Source organism: Lycorma delicatula, chromosome 2 (genome assembly GCF_047948215.1).
Source record: "Lycorma delicatula isolate Av1 chromosome 2, ASM4794821v1, whole genome shotgun sequence".
Taxonomy (NCBI): domain Eukaryota; kingdom Metazoa; phylum Arthropoda; class Insecta; order Hemiptera; family Fulgoridae; genus Lycorma; species Lycorma delicatula.
This window is the reverse complement of record NC_134456.1, coordinates 192,184,486-192,200,922: the sequence shown is the minus strand read 5'-3', so window position 1 is coordinate 192,200,922 and position 16,437 is coordinate 192,184,486. Positions and strand designations below refer to the sequence as shown.

The 16,437-nt window shown below is 33.8% G+C and overlaps 1 protein-coding gene across 1 annotated transcript; it reads left to right on the top strand.

The window, feature by feature from the left end:
• The first annotated feature begins 3,299 nt into the window (after positions 1-3,299).
• On the top strand, positions 3,300-16,206 carry LOC142319532 (prenylated Rab acceptor protein 1). Its single transcript, XM_075356918.1, has 4 exons — positions 3,300-3,677; positions 5,297-5,497; positions 8,889-9,088; positions 15,921-16,206. The coding sequence occupies exons 1-4, from the start codon at positions 3,607-3,609 to the stop codon at positions 16,010-16,012; spliced, it is 564 nt and encodes a 187-aa protein (XP_075213033.1). The 5' UTR covers positions 3,300-3,606; the 3' UTR covers positions 16,013-16,206.
• Positions 16,207-16,437: the final 231 nt, after the last annotated feature.

The following is a 16,437-nucleotide window of genomic DNA, read 5'->3' as shown; positions in this document are numbered from 1 at the left end:
AAAGGCCGAGACGCAACCACTCACGCCATGGAGGCTGGCAGGTTATCAGGTTATGTTACTCTGTATGGTGCGATACATTTTTATAGTTCATTTTCATAACAGTTTTATTAAGTGCTATTTTCATTAATTTTAATTTGTGTGTTTTTGTGGCAATCGGGTTTTAACAATAAGTGATTCTGTCGTGAAACAAAACCGGGAAAACCCTTAAGTAGCGCTGAAAAAAATCAACGTATGTAATAACCTTAAAACAAGATAATACTGAAACTGCACTCAGAGGCATTGCATGGAAAGCAAGTAGTGTAACAGTCGTTAGCGAAAGAACAATTTTTAATTTAATAAACACAAAATTGATGGTAAAAACATGTTAACCCTAAAAAGACTCGAAAGCGTGTGAAAATGACTGAAAAATTGGATGATTTTACTAAAACCGCTATCAGAAAGGTAGTTCATTCATTTTATTCCATTAACGAGCTTCCTAACTTGATCAAAATATTAAATGCCGTGAAATAACGATTCTGAACTGCCAAATTTTTGTAGAAGTACATTATTACATTATGTTTTAAAATCAACCACTTTTCATTTCATATCCAGAAAAAATAATTCTTTATTGATTGAACGCAAACATATTATTTCATGGCTTAGGGAATATTTAAAAGAAATTAAACGGTTTCGTGTAGAGGGCAAGACTATTTATTATATAGATAAAACTTGGAATGTGAGACATCTTATTGGTATGGATGTGAACGCTAAGTCATTACTGTGGCATAGCGGCTTCTCGATGATAGCGGTGAATTAGAGGGCTTTTTAGCCCAATACGGTTTACAGGTATTCGATGTATCTGGTGAGTTGTTCACGTACGCAGGTACTGTAAATGTATGTCGGTTGTTTGGTGGAACAAACATCGATGTTACCGTTGGTAGGTTTATTCCTGCGAATGTCTGTAACTGGGAGGTGGTGGATAATTGCTCGAGCTATCATCGATTGATTATTTATGAGATTGTTGGTGGTCTCACTACTTTCATGAGATTCGTACGCCGAAGAGGGATTCCTGGCGTTCTCCTTTGTGCATGAGCAGGGTAACAAGGATACCTAGGGAGTCGTATACAGGGTTTTGGGACAGAAACTAAGGAAGGACGTTCCTCTATCTGCTCTCTCAACCAGGTTTGGTGTGATTTCAGATACATCTGGAATCTTGCACAAATTACTTGCCTGATGACGACGAAGCTGGGGAGACCGCATACCATCTGCGGGTGCGGAGTGAGGTTGCTCATTTTCGTGGGGGAGCATTGTCTTTGGAGATTACTGAGGCCGAAGTGCGCCAAGCCATCTGTAGTTTTGGTAGGGGTAAGGCTCTGAGCTTCGATGGAATAATGGCGAAGCTCCTTGTTCGCTCGGTAGAGGTAAGCGTGAGAATTATCACGCGTATTTTAAATAAATTTTTGTTTGGCGGATGCTTCCCGGTTTGTTGGAAGAAGGGGATTGTTAAATTGTCACTTAAAGGTGGCGACAAGGATCCCACTGTTAGTTCGTCTTATAAGCTCTTGATGTTACTACCAGTTATTGGTAAGGTCTTTGAAAAGGTTCTATCCCATAAATGAGAGGTTAACCTCGCGTGGCTTATTGATGTAGAATCAGTACGGGTTTTGTCCCGGAAAAAGTACTGAGAACGCCATACTTCGTGTGATGAGTGTGGTGACAATCAGTGAAATGTGTCCTGGAAATTTTCCTAGACATTTCAGGAGCATTTAAAATTTATATTTTGCCTGAAAACTAAACAAATTCCAAACGCTTCAACCCGAAAATTGGAAATTACCGAATGGTTAAAATCGAAAAAATAGCGTACATCGAAGACACGTTAAAAGTAGAACTTTTAGATTAGCAAAATCTAAAAACAGTAACTACAGAACTTTGTAGGCCTATGCTTTATTATCTAAGCACTTCTATCTATAAAAGGTTTTTTTTTGTCTTCAGTCATTTGACTGGTTTGATGCAGCTCTCCAAGATTCCCTATCTAGTGCTAGTCGTTTCATTTCAGTATACCCTCTACATCCTACATCCCTAACAATTTATTTTACATATTCCAAACGTGGCCTGCCTACACAATTTTTTCCTTCTACCTGTCCTTCCAATATTAAAGCGACTATTCCAGGATGCCTTAGTATGTGGCCTATAAGTCTGTCTCTTCTTTTAACTATATTTTTCCAAATGCTTCTTTCTTCATCTATTTGCCGCAATACCTCTTCATTTGTCACTATCCACCCATCTGATTTTTAACATTCTCCTATAGCACCACATTTCAAAAGCTTCTAATCTTTTCTTCTCAGATACTCCGATTGTCCAAGTTTCATTAGTAAAATCAGTTAAACAAAAACAATTGTTTAACTAGTAAAATCAGTTAAACAAAAATTATAAAGTAAAGTATTATAATAAAGTAATCATTATAAAGTAAATGAATAAGTAAAATTAAAAAACTGTGTCGTGTTGCATCTTCCTCCATACCTCTGCAATTTTAACTCGATGGAATTGATATGGTCACATGTCAAAGGTTAAATTGGGAGTAATAACACAACATTAAGTTAAGTGATGTAAAAGATCTATTGAAGAAGGTCTTAATAGAGTAGATGCAAATTCTGGAAAAATTGCATTCAACATGTAATTAAAGAAGAAAAAAAAACATGGGAGGCGAGCAGAACTTTGAGTGAAAATATTATTTATTGACGATATAGTGATACATTTGGGAAACGATGATAATAGTTCAATAGACAGTAGTTTATCGGGTATTGAAGAAATACATTAAGGTAACAAATATTTTTCCTGTTTTACTTGATGAAATTTTAATATAGCGGTATCGTATTTTCTTAAAATTTTTATTTTTAAGGTAAATATATCATTTTACCACAATTTTCTAATTTTTTTGTTTTAAAAGTCATTTTTTAATTCATTTTTTTTGTTAAAAATAAAGAGGGGTGGTTTTTTCTTGGTTGAATTGTGTTAAATTAGAATCATCATACTGTTGTTATAGTTTGCTTGCACGCTTTTGTGAGACAAATTATAATTAAAGCTACTTATTGTTTTTTTAAAAATCATAGCTGATCAATGAATCAGGCATCTCATCAGTGAAGAACCGATTTTTAATTATTTAAGCGCACGATTCTTAACTTCCGTGAAAATAATCTGAAAAATTTCAAGGATACCCAAGAAATTATAATCACTTGTTCATTGTAACTAACTGGTGTATTTCAATTTTTATAATTATTTCAGTTAAAAAAAATTGAAATAAGGAAGTTTAACAGCGGTACAAATTCGATACGTTCAGCTCACAGTGAATATTCTATCACAGTGGTGTATTACGAACAAAATTTCGTTTCATTGCACACTAAATTTTTTTGTCTTTTATTTATCAACTTTCTCGCCTGAGTGGGGCCAACGTTGCATATCCCCACTCTAACATTAAATTTTACTGCGTTATTTATGTGGAAACATCTGCCTGGCAATTGATTGTGGGTTGCTGATAAACGAATTCAACAGTTTAATTAGAGGTTATATTGATATGATATTTAATTGTAATTTTTATAGTAAGTGAACAGTAATAGACTTTCTCTCAAGATGAGTGATGTGGAAATTAACGTAACTGGTTCAATGGAAACACCTGAACCAGAATCCAAGAAACTGTCGGAGTAAGTAAATTAATTTCTTTTAGTAACTAAGTTAATGTCAGCCTAGATGTATGAAAGAACATGTTTTATCAAAACGATTACGTTTGTTGCATTAAATTTGTATTTAAAAATGTTACTAAGATTTCTCCCAAAATCTAATTTAATTGAAACTGGTTTAGTAATCATGGTTTTGGTACCTATTTGTTAATGAATGATTGATTTATTTTAGGAGGGGCTCATCAATTTTGTATAATTTCTAGAATTATCATTAGTTAAACACTAAACATGATTGCTTTAATGTGAGGTTTCTTAAAAACTTGTGATTTACTATGTTGAATGTAGTGTTAAGGTTATAATTTTTATGATGCTAACAATTAGTAGCGAGTATTACTAATAATGGAATGTAAGGTGAACTTAATTTCAGTAGACTTAACAATGTTATTCCTAACAAATTTCAGATACGTGTATGTTTAATAATGTGATTAATAAGAGAGAGGAAAAAACTAAATTTATAATTCCATGAAAATATAGTTTTAGATTTTTTGAAGCTATTATTTGATTCCTTCATACATTATCTTATAGGTGACCAATTGAATTCATGAAATAAACAGAGTTCTGATTTGTACCTCAAAACTGATATAATAATAGGTGTTATTTTGGTTTTGCTAGTACAATGATGTATGTTTAGTATTTTTATCATAACAAGTGATAATTGTATATATTATTTAACATAAACAGAAAAAGCTACCACTAGATAAATAGAAGAGTATAATAAGGGAGAAGATTCAATTAAATAATTTAACTTAATAAATGAAACTAAATTTTATCAATATGTCAGAGAACCGATTGATTGTTTCAGGTAATGAAATGATACTTGTGCGTGATGAGTTGTATCTTATAATCTTGCTGGAGGGCTCTATTTGCTTCAAAGCTTGTTTTTTGTTTACTAATGAGTAAAGCATATTTCAGCCCTGCTTCTCCCATAAATATAGAAATTGTATTTAATTTCCTCCTGTACATATTATTAATACTTTATTTATTTAAAATAATTTAAAGTTCTTATCAAGTTTCCATGATCTGTTAGAATTTTTTGTGTGCAATTTAAAAATTAGTAACATTTTTATTATTAGTAACATTAGTAAGATTTTTATTATGATTATCAACAAATTATGTTTTGAGATGCATCAGTATTTCTGGGTAGTCAAACATTGTATAAAAATAACTGGACGTTAAAAGAATGTTCAATTGAACAAAGTTCTGTACTTTGTACAAAAAAAAAACAAAAAAAAAACTGTTTATCTGGTTATTCAGTATCTTTTGTACTTGAAAAATTAAGGATTCACCGCCTTTTGATTTTACCTTACAGCCAAAAGTGAAGTGAATTAAAAGTGTGGTGTCCTGCCCCTTTGGAAGAAATTCCAAATGAATTACAGGTGATGCTTGATAGGTATGAAGGAAACTTCTTGAAAGAACTTTGTTTCAAATACATTTATTTGAAGCAATTGAATAAATGCACAACTAAATACAGCTAGCTGTTTCTATTTAGTACATGGCAATTTGCGTGAACTAGGTGGATGTATCTATAAACAACTAGTTTTTGCTTTGTACATAACTAATTAATGCGTACATTTTAATTTCAGTGTTTTTCCGATGCCTGGACATGTTCGAGAATGGTTATCACATAGACGACAAAATATTAGACCATGGTCAACATTCTTCAATACAAATTTATTCAAATCTCCTGCAAGCTTTCAGTTGCTGACTAGAAGAGTTATAAGAAATTTGGATTATTTTATGAGCAATTACCTTATTGTATTTGGTATTCTAACAATTTATTGCTTGTAAGGGTTATGTACAGAATATGTTTTCCTCTTTTTTTTTTTTTTTAGTACTTGTAATTAAATTTTTTCTCAAATTTAACTAATTTATTCATTAAAAACTTATATTTATAGTATTTTACTGTTACATGTATCATTAACCTTTATGATGCATACAGTAAAATCTTACTGCTGTGGCTCTCTTTGTAATGAGAATTTTTATTGGTCCCATTTACATTCCTATAATAAACAATGCATTGGACCATCAAGTGATTATTAGTTTTTTAGTAACATTATTTTTACTTGTGGGACAAAGATTAGGTTAAATGAATACAATAATAAAAGCATTTAGTGTATCAAACAGTTCAATATTCTGCAGTCTCTTCAGGAAACAAATTTAGATTTTTACTTAGGATTCAATCATTATTGAAACCTACAAAAAGTTATAACAATGTCTAGCTACCTCTCTTGCTGAATAATGAAGCGGGAAGAAATGTAGGAGGCAGTAAAAATTAAATCAGAGTTGTTATCATCAAATAAACAACTGTTAGATGTTTGGCTAATTTCCTTGTATTTCTGATTGTACAATGCAAGTGACTGTTTACAATGGCAAGGCATAAATATTGAAATTTTTTTCTACAAATCAAAAGGAGTTAAAAATTACTAATTATTTTAGTCAAGCGTATAAAGTTTTTCCAGGACTGTCAACAATAAAATTATTTTGACATTGTAAAATGGTTTGTTTGTTTTCTACAATCAGTTTTCCAGCTACTGCCAGATTTGGCTGTGTGTGTGTATAGGCAAATGCAGTTACTGCTATTGGCTTGCCAGACCTGACATAGCCGCAGATGTAGTGCCATGTAAATGTAAATGTGCCAATAAACATGTAGTCTGAAACAGACTCAGGTCAACCACTAAATTTATTGTGAATATTGAATTTTTGTAGTGTATTTCTTCATAATTATGTTTTTTGTACCATTTTAATATTTTACTTATACCCACATTATTATAGGAAATATTTTCAGAAGCTCATTTTCCTAATTTTCTTGGAGTAACTGTATGTGTTTTCTTTTAGATTATCTGATTATTCTTTTGGATTATTTGTGTAAAAAAATTTTTTATTAAACCTTACTAAAATTTTTAAATGTTACCATAATTATGAAATAGATCAAAATGCATTTATTTTTAGTCTGTATTTAAGTTTTTAAAGAGAATCATGTCATTAGCAATGAAAACTGTAGGTCCCTTTGATTTTATAATAGTGAGAGTTCACTTTATAAAAAAACTAGAAAATGTTCTGAAACTGTTTGTATAACGTATGATTAAATTCAACAATGTATTTGATTGTCAACTTTTTCATGAAAAGAGACAACCAAAAGTGTATCTTCAATATTTTTTTGTTTTTATCAGTAAATCTGTTTTAACACCAGAGTAATGTTACACATGATATGTAGAATTATAGAAAACAAAATAAAGAAAAAATATTCATCAGAGATATAGTTCTAAATTTTGAAGAAATTTAGTACATATTCTTCACTTTATTAAGCAATCGCTATTTTTTTGTAGACTAGAAAACATTGTTGGAGAATAATCAGGTTGTTGCTATTTATAATTCTATGAATAAACTACAGTTTGATTTATCTTTATATTCCATTAATCTGTTTCCTAGACTGCTTATGTTAATTAGCTGTAATGCAGGATTTCTCCAATCAGCTTTATACACCACTGATAATTAAGAAAGAAAGAAATTATAGTTTAAAAAAATGATATCTGTAACATTTTAGATTAATGTGATTATCATCATCTTTAGTTTAACAGTTTTTGTTAAAATAGACATTGTGATATTAATACATAAAAATGTTAAATGTCCACAACCTATCTTCTCTTCCAAACATCATTCTTTGGTCAAAAATCTTTACCATGACAAATTACTGTCAACTGTATTAAATTATTTCCAGTGCAAGAGGATATATAATTGTCTGAATAATTTATTGATTTGTTGTATGATAACATGCCATTTTATTATGTTAAAACTTAATAAAAAATAATTAATTTAAAAAATTTTTACGAGGTGTGGTTGTAAAGTTTAAGACTGGGCTTGTCGTTTCAAAAGAGTAATAGTTACAGGCTACTGTGATGGATCTCCTTCAAAGTAGTCTCCTTGTGACTGAACACACAGACTTCTACAGTGTTTCCACTTTTGGAAGCATTCCTTAAAATTTTCATTCTTAAAAAAAACCCTCTTCATATTTGCCTGGAAGTCTTCAGTTGAGTCAAATCAGATTCCTTCTAGTGAAAATCCCAATTTAGGAAACAGGTAGAAGTTGAAGTCGAACAGGGCTAAATCAGGTGAATTTAGAATTTCAGGGAATTTGGAATTTAGCCAAAAATTCAGTAATTGAGAATGCATGATGAGCTGGTCCATTGATGAGCACGATGAGCTGGTGGAGGACCCAATTCTTGCCTTGCCAGAGTGCGGGCCATTTTTTACACAAATTTTCTCACAAATGCTGAAGGACACTTTTGTAGTATTCCTGGTTGTCTGTCTGTCCGCTAGGGACAAATTCATATTGCACGATACCTGTAAAATCTAAGAAAACCACCAGTATTGTCTTCACATTCAACTGACTTTGTCATGCTTTCTTTGGTCGTGGCAAACATGTACTCTTCTATTTTGATAATTGTGCCTTTGTTTCTGGGTCATACCCCTAATTGCACAATTCATCATCGCCTGTAATTATCTGATTTAACAAATCTGGGATATTTTGGGATTCTTTGTTGTTTCTGCTGGTCTGACAACAATTTTGGAAAGAATTTCGTGGATGCTCGACATATGTTCAAATCTTCAGTTAAAATTGACAACTGTAGAAACTTAAATTCAGTTTATCAGCCACCATCTTAGTTGTAAGTCTATGGTCCGTGCACTCTAAATAATGAACTTTCAGAATGTTTTTGTGTTGGTTTTTTAAATGGAAGGCTGGTCAGACTGGGATCATCTTTGACTGATTCACGGTCATTTTTGAATCTGATGAACCAGTTATAAACATTTGACTGACTTGAGACATTTATTTTTGAAAGTTGTTTGAAAGAGTTCATTAGTCTTTAAAGCTGATTTCCCAATTTTCAAACAAAATTTGACCCTTAACTCATTCCATTTTTTCATCCATTTTGCAAAATCAATAATCCACTGAGAACTGAAAATACATCTTCACTCAACAGGATGCCATTCTCTACTGAAGAAGATATAATTTTTTCAAAAAATTTCAAGGACAAAACAAGCTTTCCCTTACACACATGTGGGCAAACTTACCCTCTCTACTGAACAGTGGTGGTACCTATCTTAAAATTTTCAAACCACACCTCGTATAATGTTCTATTCTTTACTGTTTTTAATATATACTTTGTTTTATTTCAGATTAACATCACCGCTGTTGATATTAGCTATATGTCTTAGCTTTGGTGCTTGTTATTTTTTGCGTTTAAGATATGCTGAAAGACAGTTGGTATTATTTGGACATCATTTGACATTACATCAACAGTATATGTTAGTAGGAATTTGCTCCTTGCCTATTTATTTTATGGCTGGTGCTGGTTCGGCAGTGTTTTGGGTGTTAGGTTAGTGCTGATGTTTAAACACTATATAATCCCTATTTTTTTTTATTTAGGCTGTAAACATCTGCATCTGTGGGCAACTGGAGGACTCGCAGAGACTGGGTAATTCTTGCTGGCTTCCTTCGCTTCCTTGCCCTGCGCAGGACAGTCGAAGGGATGTAGTAGAGTAGGAACCTGGGTGGCTAGGGACCATCTGGACAGTTGATTGGCCGAAAGTACGCACTTTGGCAGCAAGTCACGGTTAGTCAGATAAGAGGTGTCAATTATTGTAAAGCTGTCGGTGGAGTGGCGACTGCACTGCTGATGGGCATGGGATGCCATGCAGCTGTGAGATGTAGCAGCATCTCGACGATAGTTTATTGTGGTGAATGTCACGTGGGTCTCTGCGATGTAGCCAAGTGGGAGTAGAAGGTCTGTCTGCCTCTCCCTAGTGGACCAGACCGGAGTCTATAATTTAACCTAAGTCAAGGGTTTATTAAAGCATATGCTGAGTTTCACTAAGGGAACTAGGACTAAATTTCATTGTTGCGATCAACATGTTTGGTGGTATGTTGTGTTTATTTTGCCTCGAATTATGAGAAATTCATGAAATCGGCTCATAAAAGTAGAAATAGGCGTGGGGTTTGCGCTCTGCGAGCTCAGTTAGCTAGTTCAGAGGGAGACGATGTAGGACATTCAAGATGTCCGGATGAGACCTACAGCGAAGGCAATAAGCTGAGTTATTAAATCACTGATGTAAATGTCTACCAAGGCATTTACATCAGTGGCATCCCAACAAGGCTCGGCTTATTATTATGAGATGTAAAAAGTCAGAGGGTGATAGATGACTCCCGTTAAAGCCCAACAGGACAAGAAGGGGGTGGGGTGACTGTAACGTCACTAAGTCGGTGTCTTCCTCTATGGGGTTGGGATGTAAACATCTGTAAATTTTGATGCAAATCTATTGAAATAAATTAGTAATTCTTCAGTTGTAATAACACAAATACGAGTGTTGTCTGAAAAGTTTTGATCCTCAACATGATGGCAGCACTTGTCAACAAGTTAAGGAATGTATTTGCACTTATGTTGAAAGGACCTCACAAAAATTCAGACATTTTGGGTGCTCAGTTGTTGTTTAATAATCATTTGAGTAAGTCATTGTGAGTATTTTTGTGAAAATGGAAAAATCTAGAATGATGTTGTGACTAAATACTTGCATTTGAAAGGCAATACTATGCCTATGCAAATTAAAACAGAGTTGGATGCTGTTTACAAGGACTCTGTCCCATCATTTGCCACTGTGAAAAGATGGGCAGCTGTATTTAAATATGGTTGTACCAGGTTGGTTGATGATGAGTGCTCGGGATGGCCAAAAACTGCAACCACCATCAAAAAAGTCCACCTAATGGTACTGGATGACCGACAAATTAAGGTTAGACATAGCAGAGGTTATAGTCATAATGAAAGAATGTGTTTGTCATACATTAACTGAAGAATTGGAAAGCTATCCACACATTGGGTGCTGCATTTGTTCACTTTGGACCAAAAATACATACGAATGAACATTTCCAAGGCCCTGCTGGAGCAGTTTTAAGCAAAATCATTCAGATTTTTTGCATAGATTCATAAATGTAGATGAAACGTGGATCCACTATACTCCTGAGATGAAACAACAATCAAAACACTGGACTGCAAAGGGTGATCCTGCTCTGAAAAAGGCAAAGATGGTTCCATTGGTCAGGAAGGTGATTGTGACTGTTTTTTTGGAATAATGGAATTTTGTTTATAGATTGATTATCTTCAAAAAGGTAAAACAATAACAGCACAGAATTACACATCATTACTTGACAAGCTGAAGGCAGAAATTGCAAAAAACAACCACATTTGAAGAAGAAGAAAGTGCTTTTCCATAAAGACAATGCACCTGCTCGAATTTTGACAATCGCCATGGCTAAAATTCACGAAGTGCACTTTGAATTGGTTGACCACTTACCGTACTCATCAGATCTGGCCCCAAGCGACTTTTTCTTGTTACCTTATCTTAAAGTTTTGCTTGGAGGAAAGGGATTTTCATCGGACGAGGAGGTTATCACATACATAAATGCCTATTTTGCGGAAAGATGTGCCAGCTACTATTTGAAAGGGTTAAAGAGGTTAGAGCATTGCTGGAAAAAGTGTATCGACTTGAAAGGAGACTTTGTTGAAAAATAAAACTATATTAGACAGAAAAAATAAATCTTTCTATGTAACACAAATATATATATTTTTGTTATTACACACACATACGTGCACGCGTGTACACACACACACACACACACACACACACACACACATTGTGAGGGTAATAATATCTTATAAATTTTTAGGAACTTCACAAATAAGATGTACTAAATTGATAAGAGTGATATTCAGTAAAATGAGATAAACTGTTTATATTTTGTGCATCATTAGATGTTTTCTACACTGTTACATGGTTAGATATAGGCCTCATGTTAAATGACGATCAAAACTTTTGAAATACAAGGTCTGTTCAGAAAATAGCCGAACTTTATTTTTTTTTTTCAATCTTTATTATTAATTTGACAGATTATTAGTTCATATCTCCTTCAAAGCATTCCCCTCCCTTTCCCAATCCACACACTTTTCCCAGCGGTGTTTCCACTTCGCGAAGCAGTCCTAGATAGCTTCATTAGAAATGGTCTTTAAGGTTCGTGATGAATTTGCTTTAATATCGTCAATATTCCCAAAGTGGTGTCCTTTCATCACTGATTTTAATTTCAGAAGTAGAAAAAATCCCAAGGAGCTAGGTGTGAGGCTGAGTAGGAGTATGGCGGCTGAGGGATGACAGTCATCTGACTTTTTGCTCAAAATAGACTGGCAATATTTAGACGTGCAGGCAATAAACAGTCCTCCCCACTTCAGCTCCAGTCGTACAAACATCTTCAACATTATTTTACCAATTTCATACTAATATATGCATTAATATATGCATATATATATATATATATATATATATATATATATATATATATATATATATATATCTCATATAGTTTTACAAGTATACAAAGTATCCGCAATCAGATGGAAATGTCCAAATTTGACAACCAGTCCAGAGCACCTGGAGTCTACTTTATGTAGAGTTCCCAGATCATCAAATGCTCGAAGGGGGCCCTCCATAACAATATGTTCTATTGTTTGCTCTTCCACTCCACAGTTGTAGTCAGCAGATGGGTGGGAACTCTACCTTTTTGAGGTGAACCACACCTCCCTTGACCCCATACTAATGCGGTTCACCCTCGACCAGGTTTGGCGCGGTAGTTGGAATCCTTCAACCTTCTTTGTTGGATCTTTAACCAGGGGAGCATTGTTGGGTAAGCGATCATTCCAGCTTCGTCGTCACTTGGAGGCCACTTCAACAGTATTGATACTTTCTAATCAGCCCAGGGTGGTTTGTGTGACCTCAGCTTAGTTATTGGTATATCTTGTAGGGCATCATACAAGGGACAGTAATTATGAAAAGTGATCCCCAAGAGCAAGTCTACCTTAGCTGCTTTCCTCTTCAGATCTTGTGGAGCAATATTAGCCAGGTCAGGCAACCACTGAATGGGAATAGATCTAACAGTACCAGTGATAATCCTCATCGCTTCATTGAGCTGCACATTAATCTTTGTTGTGTGGACGCTGTTTTCCCAGACAGAGGTGTAATATTCACCAGCCGAATACACGAGTGAGTGCCGCAGCCGTATAGAGTATTGGGGTCTGCACTCCAGCTGCTTCCAGCAATCTTGCAAAGTAGATTCACTCTTGAGCCAAGTTTCTTAGATAACCTGATGCTGTTGTTTGAATGTCAAGAACCGATCCAGAATGATTCCGATATATTGGATTGTAATTATGGGGCACTTCGATTCTGTTCAGTCACATGTCACAAGTCAGATATAGCTTCCTTAGAAGGCTTCTGGCTGAAGTCTCCATTTACAGAAGTAATCTCAATTTCATCAGATCACCTGTCAGCACACTCCCACAGAGCATAATATTCTTACTCTGAAAGACCAGTGCTAGATTGTCTGCATACTGGATTTTTATGGAGTCCGTGTCTGGCATGTCATGGATATACATATTAAACAGAATGGGGCCAGAACTGATCCCTGAGATGGGCCATTATTCAGAGTTCTCAATCTTCTAGCCCGTCCATTCAGGGACACCTTAAAGTGTCTGTCAGAAAGCATGTTGCTCACTAGAAATGCCAGCCTTTGACATGGGATGACCTCAGTAAATTTTGATATCAATCCCTCCCTCCCCGCAGTGTCATAAGCTGCCGTAAGATCTACAAAAATTGCAGCCGATTTGAGACCTTGGTTAAATCCAGCCTCCACTAGAATTGTCTGTTAAGACCTGGTCACAGCAGCTTCGATGCTTCCTAAAGCCATCCTGTTTGATGGGGATAATTTGATCAGTGGCCTCTTGAATGTGATTTAGAATAAGTCTTTCTAGTAGTTTGTAGGTCATGCTGAGTAGTGATATTGGTTGATAGTGAGAAGCATCAGTTCCGTCTTTGCCTGGTTTCAGGATGGCAATTACCTTAGCCTCTTTGAAAAGCTTCAGCAATTTTTCACTTTTCAGAATCTCATTGAATTCTTCAATGAGCCACAATCTAGTTTTAGGTCCAATGGTCTTAAGAAACACCGGATATTCGCCATCAAAGCCAACAGCTTTATTTACCTTCAGCATATTCAAGGCTATATCAAACTCCTCATGTGGAGAAGTCACATGGGTAGTCTGAATGTGATTTCATATGGGACCTCTTTATGTACAATCCTTTTTTCACGGTTTGTGTGTGCGCACCTTGTCTTTTTTAGTTTTCAAAATCTTCATTAGTCTGAATGCAACATCATTGACATTCACATGTGTGACTATACTGTTTATTATTTCAGTAGATTACATTGTGCATTCTGCATAAGATAAAGGGGAAAAAGTGAAAATAATGCTATATAACAATTTCTTAGAACTTCATATGCAGACAGAGATGGCAGGCAAATACAATATTAGCTAAACAGAAAGAAGAAATGTTTTATTTTTTTTTAATATTTCTTGTTCTCAATTTTTCTTTCTTTTGTAGACTGTATTTATGAATAATTAGGAAGTTAAACAATTGTGCATAATATAATTATATGCATTTTTTTTTTCTATTCATATTGTCTATGTTGTAATCTGTTTAACTTGTGAACAATAAGCAACCCCTTGGCCCAATGAGATGAGGATGATAATATGTATAACGTGTAAATGAGATGTAGTCTTGTGCGGACTCAGGCTAACCATTCCTGTGATGTGTGGTTAATTACCAACCACTAAATTTAACTGGTATACAATCTAAATAGTATTCAGAACTGTATAAAAGTAATTTACCTTTACTAGTATTTCAACCTCAGAACATTCAACTAAACCACTAGATTAATCTGGTAGGTCAATATAAGAAAAAAAAATTGAGTTATGAAGCATGCTAAATTGTTATGATTGCTATCTTCTTACATATAAATATATATGTTCTTATGTATTAAAATGTCTCAGTTAGACATAGAATATTATAGTATGGTAGCATGCAAATTAATCCTAACAGGGAATTTTTTGTTTATTTCTATGTTGTGGCTACACTGCTGGATCACATCCATTCTTTAAGTTGTCTGCGTAATGTGAGGTTATAGAGTTTTGTGAAAGTTTATTTCATGTTTTATTAAATGCATTTTTTGTTCTGTTTCTTGAATATATAATAATAGACATAACTCCAAGAAAGCATTCAAAATTGTTTCTCTTTCTGCGCATACTACTATGACTCCACAAATAGAAGCTTCTGAGGGTGGTGTTGGACTAGGGACAGTAAATGCTATTTTAAAACAAAGAAACTGGTTTCTTTTCACCCCAAAGGAAAGGCAAATGTGGCCATAAAAGAAAAACTACTCCAACACTAGATCAGTAGTGAGAAAAAGTTAACTTGATGCAGAATTATCCAGTGTGGACTTAAATCGAGAATTATCACCCCGTGGAACAGATTTACTCATGATAACTGTTAAGATGTAGACTTCTTGCAGCTGAGTGGAAAGCTTGTCAGCCATCTAAAAAGCAGCTTTTAACACCAGCAATTTGCAAAAAAAATTGTTCATGTGGGCCAAAGTATCAAAGAAGCCTGGAAATATATTATGTTTACCGGTGTCACATTTTTATGTTCAGGAGCAAAGGCTTATGTCTAACAATAATTTAAACATCACCAGAAAAAAATGTTTTGGGATTATTTCTCATTTGAAGGCTTGTTCATTACTTCCAGTAAATGGTATGTTGAAAAGTGATAGATACATCAAGGTACTAAAGGAAAGGGTTGTGACCTTCAAAATAATTCCCACCCACAAGGGAACAAACTGAGTGTTCCAACAAGATTTGCATCATGCCATACTGCCAAAAAAGTGGAAAAAAAAAAAAAAAATGAAACATTTAAGTTCTGCTGTGGCTATATGCAACTCCCCAGACTTAACCAAACTGATGGAGAACAGTCAAAAAACGACTGAAAAACCAGTTGTGCCGAAAAAATTGACCTCATTAAAGCAATAATATCTGTATGGTTTCATGAAGAAATCATAAGTATGTGTGTGTAGTACTATTGTTGAATCGATGCCAAATGCCAAATCATGTACATGAAGTGATTAAGAATAAAGTAGAACATATTCACATGTGATTTTTTTTCTAAATAAATTTATTTTTTTATTAAATAAAATCTGTGTTCAGATTAATTTGTACTCTACCATATATAAGCATATTTAAGCACATTTTATTGGAAGTTTAGTTAATGGTTGCCAATGTTTTTCAGGTGCTTCATTCTTTGTTATAAATCTTCATGCAGCTTTCTTTAACATATCAGCATTACAGTTACCTGATGATCATTTTCTTGAAGATGTGTGATACATTAATTCCTATTTTAAAACTGCCTTCCAATAGAGTAAAAGACAAAATATAATTGCAAATAAAGAAATTTACTGTTTGATAGACTATTAAATGTCATTGTGATAAATCTTTATTTAAGAATATTTTAAAGTATTATAAAAAATTCCACTATTGTAAATTTAATTATTAAAGTATTTGCTTTATTTTAATAATTCTTAGAATTTTTTGAAGGGTTTGTATGTGTGTAACAGTCCTAATTCTTAACCATGAAAATTTTATTTTAAACACCAGATCAGATAATGAAACTGCAATATATTGACCAATATGTAACCATTAGTTTGAATAACTTAGTATTTAGTTTTTTAAAAATTGTTTTGAATTGACATTATTATATGATTATATATTTTATAAAAATCATTTATAATGACCTCCAAAATGCCAGG